The 11,784-nt window shown below is 41.5% G+C and overlaps 1 protein-coding gene across 1 annotated transcript; it reads left to right on the forward strand.

Annotated features, from left to right (window-relative positions):
• The first annotated feature begins 8,678 nt into the window (after nucleotides 1–8,678).
• On the forward strand, nucleotides 8,679–10,136 carry LOC114172658. Its single transcript, XM_028056990.1, has one exon. It carries the CDS (start codon nucleotides 8,679–8,681, stop codon nucleotides 10,134–10,136), a length of 1,458 nt encoding a protein of 485 aa, XP_027912791.1.
• The last annotated feature ends 1,648 nt before the right edge of the window (nucleotides 10,137–11,784 follow it).

Consider the following 11,784-nt stretch of genomic DNA (forward strand, 5'->3'; position numbering starts at 1 on the left):
TTCGGTTAAGGACATTACCATGTGGTAATATTGCGCGAGCTTGGGGTCCTTGATTTGGTATTCACCATTGAGGTGTCCTACGGTGAGCTTGGAGTCTGTTTTGCATAAGAGCTTTTGGGCACCGATGTCTCGTGCTAGGTTGAGGCCGACTATTATGGCCTCGTACTCAGCTTGGTTGTTGGACGTTTTGAAACCGAAGCGCAGAGATTGCTCTATAAGGACATTGTCGGGTCCTTCAAGTACCACTCTTGTGCTGGCGCCTAGCGGGTTCGAGGAGCCGTCCACATGCATGGTCCACCAGGTGTCTTGGGGGCTTTGCTCTTTGAGGTCGTTGGCAAAATCCGCTAGGCATTGCGCTTTGATGGGCCCATGCGGTTCGTAGCGGATAGTGAATTCTGACAATTCGATGGCCTAGGAGGATAACTGGCCTGCTAGATCTGGTTTTTGTAGGATTTTCTGATGATGATCGTGTGTGACTGAAAATATGGTTGTAAGAGCTACTTTCTCCACCATTTGGTACCGTGTTTCTGGGTCTTGGAGGATGCGGCTAGTAAAGTATACGGGTTGTTGATGTTGTCCTTCTCTTGGACGAGTGCGGAGCTGACTGCGTTTGCTGATCGGCTATGTACATTATAAGAGGGAGGGAAAGGTCCGGTTTGGTAAGGACCGGGGGGGTGAGCAGTTGCTTCAAAGCATTGAAATTTTGCTCGCAGGTGTCGTCCCAGGCGAACTTGGTTGATTTTTTCAGGAGCTTGATCATTGGTTTGGTTTTATATGCCAACTTCGGGAGGAAGCGTGAGATGGCAATTAGTCTGCCCACTAGTCGTTGTACCTCCTTGATGTTCGCGGGGCTTCTCATATCAATGATGGCTTGGCATTTTTCGGGGTTGGCCTGGATTCCTCGATGTGTGAGCATAAAGCCCAGAAATATCCCGCTGTCTACTCCAAATGTACATTTTTCGGGGTTGAGCCTCATGTTGTATGTGCGCAAGGCTTTGAAGACCTCTGCCAGATCCGCGGAGTGTTGTCTTACGTTTGGGGACTTAACAATGATGTTGTCGACATATACTTCTACAGACTTGCCCATGAGTGGTTGGAATACTCTATCCATCAGGCGTTCGTATGTGGCACCGCGTTTTTGAGGCCAAAGGGCATGACCTTGTAGTTGAGGTTGGCTTCCTCTGTTATGAACGCGATTTTGATCATGTCCTCATCGGCCATGGGTATCTGGTTATAGCTGGAGTAGGCGTCTCGTGGGCAGGCCTTATTTAGGTCCGTGTAATCCACGCACATGCGCCACTTCCCGTTGGATTTCTTGACCAGCACCACGTTGGCCAGCCAGGTCGTGTAATGGGCTTCTCCGACGAATCTGGCCTGTTTTAGCTTGTTGGCCTCCGCTATAGCTGCTTGTCTTCTGCTTTCTCCAAGCTTCCTCTTTTTCTGGGAGACAGGTTCTGCATTTGGGAAGACTAATAACCGGTGGGCGGCTACTTTGGGGTGAACTCCGTGGAGATCGGCTGCTAACCAAGCAAAGAGGTCAGCATTTTGCTTGAGCACTTGCTCGATGTGGCGCTCTTCTCCCTCAGGATGGGAGGTTCCAATCTGGAGGAACCGGTCCTGTCGTTCGAGTTGGAGTTGTCTTGTTTCTCCCACGGGCTCGAGCCGTGCTTCGGAGTTTATTCTGGGGTCCAAGTCATCACCGGCCAGGGTGGTGTCAGCTCGGGATTATTCAATGTTGTGGGTTGTCAGGGGTGGGTGTGGGAGTTTCAGGCTAGCCATGTAGCATTCTCTGGCTGCGTGTTGGTCGCCGTGCACTGTGATGATGTCGCCTTGCGGGGATGGAAACTTCATAGCGAGGTGGATACGATGGCACCTAGTGTATTGATGGATGGTCGCCCAAGGAAGATGTTGTAGGATGTGTGGTCGTCGACGACTAGATAGTGGATCAGAATCGTTTTGGTTTGTCTCCCCTCTCCAAACGTGGTGTAGAGGTCGATGTATCCCTTGGTCGGGACTCTTTCACCTGAGAATCCATATATGGGCTCGTTGTGGGGGGTTAGGTCGGTGAGAGGTATTTGCATCTTGTTGAAGGTTTTCCAGTATAGGATATCTACAGAGCTTCCCTGATCGATGAGAACTTTTTTTACTGTGAAGTTCTTGACTTCCACAGTTATGACCATGGGGTCATCTTGGTTGGGGTCAGTACCTTGGAAATCTGAATCTGAGAAAGTGACGAGTGGCATTCTTCTTTCCGCTCAGCTGGATACTGCGTGTACTTGTTGGACGGCTCTCAGGTGTCTCTTCTTGGAGGAGGAGGACCTCCCTCCTCTTGCGAATCCTCTAGATATTGTGTTGATTGTTCCGCGCAGAGGTGGTCTGTCGTCTGCTCATCGTGGTTGTGGCTGTGTTGGTCCCCTTTGTTCTGTGTTCTAAGTTCTGGCTGGCTCTCTCCTTGGTTCTCTGCGTTCGGTTCTTCGATCATCTCATCGCTCAGTCCACCTGTTATCGTTCCTATCATATCGAGGTCTGAATGGGCCTTCCCATGTTTCCCTTACGTAGTGTCTAAGATGTTCATCTCGGACAAGTTCTTCTATTTTGTCGCATAGAGTGTCGCATTCATCGGTGGTGTGGCCATTGTTGCGATGGTAGTGACAATATTTGCTTAGGTCCGCGTTGGGCAGGTTATGGTATTTTCTGGGTGGGGGAGTGAGTTCTGCTTGCAAGACTTCGTCAAGTATGCGGGACTGGCGTGCGTTCAGGGGGGCATAGTTTGAGAAATTTGGTGGTCTCCGTTCTGAGGGGCAACTATGGTCGTACGAGGTGGGCTCCTTGTTGGTCTTCTTGATATCTGTTCGCACTGGGGGATTGGGCGTTGCTCTGGTATCGCCTCATGTCTTCGACCCTTATGAACATGGTTGCTCTCTTTCGAAGTTCCTGCATACTCAGAGGGGGGTGCATGACCAGTTCGTCGGCAAAAGGTCCTGGCCTGAGGGAGGTCATCATATACATTAGGATGAGGTTAGGGGTAAGGTCTTTGATCTTCACGGCGATGGCACCAAATCTATCGATGAAAACCCGGAGGGGTTCCTCCTCCTCTTGTCTGAGGTTGAGGAGGGCGATTCTGGTGAGGTCATGTCGATGACTCGTATCGAATTGGGTGGTGAAGGTAGTGGTGAGCGTGGTGAAGGAGTCGATGGTGTAGGGTGGGAGGCTCATGAACCATTCTAGAGCCGACCCCTTGAGGGCTACTGAGAATGACTTGCACAACACAACGTTGTTCGTGGAGTATAGGCTCAACTGGTTGGTGTAAATGGACACGAACTCGTCTGGATCTGTGGTCCCATCATACGTAATGGTTGGTGCCTTCCATTTATGGGGTAGAGGTGTCTCTGTGATTCCGTCTATGAAAGGGTGGCGGCGGTTCCTCCTGGAGGCGAAGGAGCTGTAGTTACCGCCCATTGTGGGCCCGGTGGGCTTGTATTCACTTTTATCTTTAGTAAGGTGGACATCAAGTCTTGAGTGGGGAGGGACGTCAACTCTCGAGTGGGGAGGCACATCCACTCTCGAGTAAGGGGGGACATCCACTATCGAGTGAGGGGGGTATGGTTCCCCAGTCGCCTTATCTACTTCGATCTTCTGCCTAAGGCGGGAGTTTTTCTCCCTCAGCACTTCCATTTCATCTACATTTCTCTTCTTATGCTCTGCGAACTCTTGCTGCATCATGGCTTGAGCTTTCAGGTTGCGAGATATCTTCGAGGCTGGACTGGGATCTCCAACTTCAACAGTTGGCACCAAGGGGGGGACACCATCTTGTTCTGAGGTTATAGCCTTGGATCTGCGAAACACTCTTCGGCCCCACGGTGGGCGGCAATTGTTCTTACGGAATCGAGGTTTGTAATCCACAAATCAATAAAGGGTCTTGGACGTCTTGCTTCGGGTAGGTCTTCTCTTGCTTCCAAGGGGACTTGAGGGCGGCGCAAGGGACCTGCAAAAGACACTTTGATGCCTAAGTCAGCACTGGTGATGTCAGGGGTTTCAGAGAATAATTTAATGCGTAATCAATGCATAGAACAGTGTGCTATTTATACTTTTTTACCTGTGGGTCCTACCTGCGATGGGCCTTTGGGCGCAATATTCCTCTTCTGGCTATTCTAGGGTCCAGTGTTAAGGAGAGAAATTACCAGGGGATCCTCCGAGGGTTGGCGGTGTTCGGTATTCGGCCATGAGATGCGTCGAGGGTGGTCTACTTTTAGAGGGATGCATTTCGCAGGGCAAGCGGCTATGGGGTTTGGCTAGAGGTCGTGTTGTCCAGGGGAAGGCGCCCGCGTGAGATGGGTGGTTGAGGTCTGTTGAGGGTCACGTTCTCCATGTGGAGGTGTCCTTGCGTGGTAGGCGGCCATCGTGTCAGTTGAGGGCCGTGTTATCCCAAATGGAGGTGTCCCTGCGTGGTAGGCGGCCATTATGTCTGCTAAGGGTTGTGTTATCCCAGATGGAGGTGTCCCTGCGTGGTAGGTGGCCATCATATCTACTGAGGGCCGTGTTATCCCAGATAGAGGTGTCCCTGCGTGGTAGGCGGCCATCATGTCTGCTGAGGGCCGGGTACTCAGGTACGGTTGGGACAATAGTGATTCTAGTGTACTTCTTTTGCCACTTTCTTTTGATCTTTTCTTTTGATTCTTTTTGGCACTTCCTTGTATTCTTTTTGTGCTCTTTTTCTTTCTTTTTATAGCTCTTACAGCAGCTAGTTTCCACCACAAAACAGAATCACCACCACACTATGGAAATTGACTCTAAGACATTGCTAAGATCTAAATAGCATTCTGAACTAAAAAACAGAAATGAAAAAACACCAAAGCACAATTAATTGAAAGGAAATTTAGTGTGATTTATGGTGATGTTAAGCAAGCACAAGGAAAATTCCCACTGGACATTAAGATAACTAAGGTTATCTAGATGTGAAGGTTCATTTCCAAGGCTCAAAGAGAGAAGAAAGTGTTAATTTTTAAGGATTAATACTGCACTCAAATCTGAAACAGAATTCAGCAGCACATCACTAACAAATTCAAAGAAAATTAAAAGCTAAACAAGGAATTAATGACATATATGGATTAAACATGACTCTAGAAAAAACATATGGATCTTAAAATCAAAATAAATTCAAGAACAAGAGAATGAACTGAACAAAAAAACAACAAATACTCAATTAAAATGAAAAGTAAACGGTAGAAACCAAATAGAACACCTAAAGGACACAAGGATGGTTGAAGATGAAGCAACTGAAGATGAACCAAAGTAAAAAAAACATTAATACTTAAAATAAAATGAACAAAAACAGCAAGACAAGTAGAAGAAATGATGAACAACACGGAATTGAAAGAAAAATTTAGAAGAAGCACTTAACTCACTAAAACCAAGGCTCATGATACCACATGATGGCTTCTTCTTGTCTCCATTGAAGCTTGCATGAAGAATGGAGGCTCCATGGATGGTGTTGGATGCGAAAGCATGAAGGAAAGAAGCTTAAGGTGTTTGGTTTGGTGTAGGTGAAAGGATTCTTAAGAGAGGTGAGGCCAACTCTTAAAGAAGAAGACTAGAGTAAACTAGAGAAGAGTTTACTCTATGGTGAGCTCAAAAGAGATTTGTGCACAAATTTGGGCAGCAATTCATTATTCAATTTCAAGCTAAAAAATACATCTCCTAAGCCTTCTATTTATAAGCTAAAATGAGACCAAGGAGTCTCCAAAAAGTGGAGGGAAAAAGGAGTCTAGAAAGTTGAATTTTGGAGCCAAAAAGGAGCATGTGGGAGGTGTGACTTGCCACCTAAGCAAGTCACACTTGTCTTGCCATGGGAAGCTAACTCTCATCCTTGGAGAGCAAGTTTGAGAAGCTTCTAGGCTTTTCTAGAGTACACACACTACTTTTGGCCCATTTGGCCCAATTCCCCTTTTTGGTCCAAAATTACTTCTAAAGCCCAATTCATGGCCCAAAAAAAACCCTATTCTACTGGGCCCAAAATACAAAGCCCAAAATAAAATCCTAATCTAGTATTTACAAGCAAAATGTCCTAGGCTAGGTCTTCACATCTTCCTTGGCCCATGTGAAGTTCATCTTGGGCCTTGCATGCACATTTAACGCTCATTCCTCTTGTATTCTCCTAGCCATTGCTCTTGTTGTAGGTCCCTTGGCTCGAGGCATCTCATCAAACATATGTGTCTTTTGTAATTCCAGTAGTTAAAGGTTCTTTATAAGCTGAACCATTTTAGCCAATGAAACAGGTTGTGTTTCATTCAGAAAATATTAGTTTTATCTCATCTATCTTAGTGAGAGTGATTCTCCTAAGTTCTGGAGTGATTCAAGAATCCTTGAGTTTTATGAGAGCTCTTTTTTCCCTTTGTGTGTTTAAATTCTTAGGCTTGTCTTCCATTCTTGGAAGTGTGACGTCAATCAATTTCAACTAGATCTTCTTATCTATTTCCATTTTCTCGTTTTAAATAATTTCTCACATATCTTGCATATTGGCATTCCAGCCTAGATAGATCCATAAAACGAATCCACCCCTCTAGATTCACATCACTTTATATTCAGAGCCAAGGTCACGAGATTTGGAATAGCAATGGAAGTTTATTATACAAGGTGTTTAATCGAAGGCAACCCATGTTTATTTGCATTCGATTACGGAAGCGACAACAATGTTGTGAGCCAAAGATTGGTGGAGAAACTAAAGTTACCAACAAGATTTCATCCGAAATAAGCATGGATCAATTTCAATACAGGGCAATGTGTGAGAGAAGTATTATGTAATATTGCTCCCATGGACTCTTTCCATCTTCTTTTGGGATGGGCATGGCTTCATTTTAAAATACTCAATCTTGATGAACGTTCCCTTTGTTTGAGGCATGAGGGACATAAAATGAAGTTGAAATTTATGACACCAAGACAAATCAGTAACGATCAACATAGGCTGAAGGAGAAAATAGAAAAAGAAAGAATAGAAAAAGAAGAAATAAAAACTGCAAAAGGAAGGGAAAATGACAGGGTGTGACAATGAGCAAAGACAAGGATCCAATTGAAGAACTTGGAGGACCTATGACAAGATCTAGAGCAAAGAAAGCAAAAGAAGCTCTACAACAAGTGTTGTCAATATTATTTGAGTTCAAGCCCAAGTTTGAAGGAGAAAAGACAAAAGTTGTAAATTGCATCATGGCCCAAATGGAAGAGGACTAAAGCTTTTACATAAGTTAAAACATTTCGTATCAATAAAATCAAGTTAAGTTTTGTTTAGAAATTCAATTTTCTATCTAATAGTGAGAGTGATTCAAGAACCCTTGATTGCATCAAAGGATTTTGCCATCCTTTGTGTGTTGCCTCCTTTGGAAAGAGTGATTCTTTCCTTCCACTTTTAGATTCACCCCTTATTACTTTCTTCTTCACCCAATTTTCAAAAGAATACCTAATTCTGCCCACAAAATATCTCGTGGTCATAACTGGTTCTAACCCTAAAAGAAAAAAAAAATCCTAAGTCAGCCCTTGTGCAATGAGATTCATATCATTTGGTATTCAAAGCTTCAGTTTAAGGGTTTGAACGTCAAATTGGTAACAAGTAATGATTTTAAATCTATATTCATGTTGATCATATGAGTTCAAGGGTTTTTAAATTAAATTGAGACTTTACTTTGATTTTATTTAGAAACTTTCATGTGATTAAATGAGTTTTTACCAATAATTGAGACTTTACTTTGATTAAAGGTATTTACTCTAACGAAAATTAATTGAGACTTTACTTTGATTAATTAAGCTTTTTATTTGGTGAGGAGATAAAAGAATAGACATGATTAGGCATAGTAAAATTTGATTGAGACTGTACTTTGATTGAATTTACTATGGATAATCTAAAAGTTCTCACTTTTAATTGAGACTGTACTTTGGTTAAAAGTGAGAACGCCAACAAATTAATTGAGACTTTACATTGATTAATTTGCAAATCTACAACAATAATTAATTGAGCAATAATCTTTAGATAACCGATGATGAATCTATTTTGAAAAAGCAATGGAATCAATCTATTTTCTTTTCTATTGTTTTTATTTCTTTTTATCTTTTAAATTTTATTTCTATCTTTGTTTATCTGAATCCCCTATATTTTTTATTTTGTTTGACTAACCGCTTTGTATAGTTTTATAAGAACTAATTTGTTAAAAATCAATTCTGTGTTCGTTGGGAGACGACTTTGGGTTACTTTACCCTTACTATTTTGTTGACTACTTTCTTAACAATACTGAAGTTGTTATAGATAAGTAGTATTAATTTGAACGCGTCAACGACAGCGTTATCAATGATTTATGCCTCTGAACAATTTTTATAAGGTAATATATTGGTGTTATTGAAGGATTGTTGTTGATTTCCTTCTTTTACCTACTTTTCTTGGCCTTTTTTATTCTTTGTTAACCTTTCTTTGTCTACTTACAAGCGTTTCCTTACACATATCGGAGAACTATTCTTTGTTATGGCCATAATCTCTTGAATTGCCTAAGAACCCAAGGAGAATTTGAGTGGTAAAAGGCAAGAGTGTTTTATTTTAGTAAAAGCCAATCTGTGAGTGCAAACACTTGAGTGGGCGAGAAAATTTTCAAACACCATATATATATTTTGTTCTTGTTACCTTGATCTGTTTGTTAATCATGGCAGAAAGGAATGATATTCAGATGCAAATTGTTGCATTATCTCAACATTTGGAGAGGTTGATGAAGCAACAACAAGATGAGTTTCATGATAGGTTGGACCAACTAGAGAATAGAACCCCACCAAGAGGAGGAGGAGGAGGGCCACAAAGGAATGAAGGGAGAATAGAAGGAGTAAGGTTGAATGTGACACCTTTCAAGGGGAGGAGTGATCCTGAAGCTTACTTGGAGTGGGAGCTGAAAATTGAGCATGTATTTTCTTGTAATAATTATAGTGAGGAGCAAAAGGTAAGGCTTGCAGCAACTGAATTTTCTGATTATGCTTTAATTTGGTGGAACAAGTTGCAAAGACAAAGGATTAGAGATGAGGAGCCTTTGGTGGACACTTTGGATGAGATGAAAAGGGTCAAGAGGAAGTGGTATGTACCTTCTAGCTTCCATAGGGACTTAAAATTAAAACTACAAAGACATTCTCAAGGAAGCAAAGGAGTGGATGAGTATTATAAGGAGATGGAGATTCTTATCATCCAAGCCAAAATTGAAGAAGATCCCGAGGTAACTATGGCACGTTTCCTTAATGGATTAAATCATGATATTAGAGATGTTATTGAGTTGCAGGAGTTTGTGGAGATGAAGGATCTATTGCATAAGGCCATACAGGTAGAACAACAAATTAAAAGAAAGAGTACAACAAGAAAGAGTTCTACCAATTTCAATTCTTCAAACTACAGAGATAAAGTAAAGAAAGAAGGTGTTACCTCTTCTAGCAATTCAGTACTTTCTAATGAACGAAAAATAGTTCAAAAGAAAGTTGAACATCCACCAAAGAGAACTAGAGAAGTGAAAGGTTTTAAATGTTTGGGCATGGGACATTATGCCTATGAGTGTCCTACAAAGAAGACCGTTCTTCTTAAGGAAAATTGGGAGTACACAAGCGATTCTGATGATAATGATGGAGAGGTAGAAGAGAGTGATGGCGAGTTGAAAGCTAATGTAGGAGAGTTGTACATGATTAGGAGGATAATGGGAAGTCAAGTCAAGGACGAGGATGCATCTCAAAGGGAGAATAATTTTCATACAAGATGTTCAGTTAATGGTAATGTATGTTTGGTAATCATTAATGGAGGAAGTTGTACTAATGTGGTGAGTTCAAGATTAGTGTCAAAGATGAACACTAAACCACATCCTAGGCCATACAAACTTCAATGGCTTAGTGAAGGAGAAGAAGTCCAAGTGAAAAAACAAGCTAAAGTCTCTTTCTCCATTGGGAAATATCAAGATAAGATCTTATGTGATGTGGTTCCTATGGAGGCTAGCCATATTCTTTTGGGAAGACCGTGGCGGTATGACATTAAAGCCATTCATGATGGCTTCACTAACAAAATCTCTTTCATGTATCAAGATAAAAAGTGGTCCTCAAACCCTTATCTCCTAAAGAGGTGTGTGAGGATCAAATAAAAATGAGAGAAAAGTTAGCAAATGAGAGAAAGTGTGAAACACTTGAAAGGAAAAAGAAAAAGAGTGAAACACTTGATAGGAAAATGAGAGAAAAATGAAACATTTGAGGGTTAATTAAGATTATTGAATATGGTGAGAGTTGATTAAGAAAGCTAAGTGAAATCTCCACTAGACACTCAGATAGCAAGCTATCTAGATGAAAAGGTTCCTTTCACAAAGCGATGGATTGATTCAAAACAAAAAAGGAAATGGAAAGCACATAAACCATATAAAACCAAGAACAATTAAAGGAAGAAGAAAACATAAAATGGAAAGGAAAGGAATGGTGAAAATGTGAGAAGCACGCCACTACAAGGCTAGGCTAGAAGCCATGACAACCTTGAAGATGAGTGGATGTGTGCCGCCACTTGCTATGCAAGATAAGGCTTAAAAGTATTCACTCCCTAGGGAGGAAACTCTCACAAATGGTTGAGATACAAGAGTGTTTTTAACTTCAAAATGTTTAACCCTTTACATGTCTAGGAGCACCCCTTATATAGAAGAGTTTAGGGGCCTCTAAGCAAATAAAAGATACCTAACGATGTTTCTACAACAACTTAACCCTAGCTTCTAGAAACTAGGTCAAATAAGGTTACAAAAATGAGAGACAAAAGAGCCAACTATGCTTTATGCCTTTTTCTTTATGCTTTATGCCTTTGCTTTACTCTCTCCTCCACATCATTTATGCTCCCCAATCACCATGCGCCACCTAGCATTGCTTTCTTACTCCTAATTAACCTACAAAGCAAATAAACATAGATTAGCATGTTGGCTTAAGTCAAGTCAACTATAGTCAACAAGTCAAACATAGTCAAAGGTCAACAAGTCAACTAAAGTTGATTCAACTAAGCCAACTTAAGGAATCAAAAAAATAACAAACACAAATGAAAGGGATGAAGGATTAGTGAACTTCCTTTCTAAACATGCTTAGTCTTCTTAAGCATGTGCCTCCATCCTTGGTTGGGGTCAATCCTTCATCACATAACGCATGGAATTATTTATCGTTACATATCAAGGTGGGGTAGTGTTGGCAAGAGAGGTGCTCCACGGATTGCAACCATTGGAAAGGAACAAATATGAATATATTCAACTTCCACTACATTCTTGGAAGAAGAGTATTATGTAATATTGCTCCCATGGACTCTTCCCATCTTCTTCTAGGATTGGAATGACTTCGTTTTAAAACACTCAATCTTGATGAACGTTCCCTTTATTTGAGGCCTGAGGGGCATAAAATGAAGTTGAAATTTATGACACCAAGACAAGTCAGTAAGGATCTACATAGGCTGAAGGAGAAAATAGAAAAAGAAAGAATAGAGAAAAGAAGCAATAGAAACTGTAGAAAGAAGGGAAAATGCAAAAAAGGAAAAGAAAAGTAAGTAGAGAAAAAGATGGTGGAAAATTTATTTGTCAATATGTTTTCTTTTGCAGTTTGGGATTTCATTTTACAGGAATAAAAGGATAAGCAAGTGAATAAAACAGACCAGCTTCAATGTTTGAAAAGGAAGCTTGTTGTTCAAAATGCTTTATTATACATTTGGTTCACTGATTAGAAGCAAATTCGTCAAACAAACGGAGACGGACTAATGCATCACTTTGCTGGAGTTAT

The sequence above is a fragment of the Vigna unguiculata genome, unplaced genomic scaffold (genome assembly GCF_004118075.2).
Source record: "Vigna unguiculata cultivar IT97K-499-35 unplaced genomic scaffold, ASM411807v1 contig_659, whole genome shotgun sequence".
In the NCBI taxonomy this organism is placed as follows: Eukaryota; Viridiplantae; Streptophyta; class Magnoliopsida; order Fabales; family Fabaceae; genus Vigna; species Vigna unguiculata.

What these genes read in the sequence shown, in the direction of transcription:
- LOC114172658 (XM_028056990.1), top strand. Translation starts at nt 8,679, where the DNA reads ATGGCAGAAAGGAATGATATTCAGATGCAAATTGTTGCATTATCTCAA.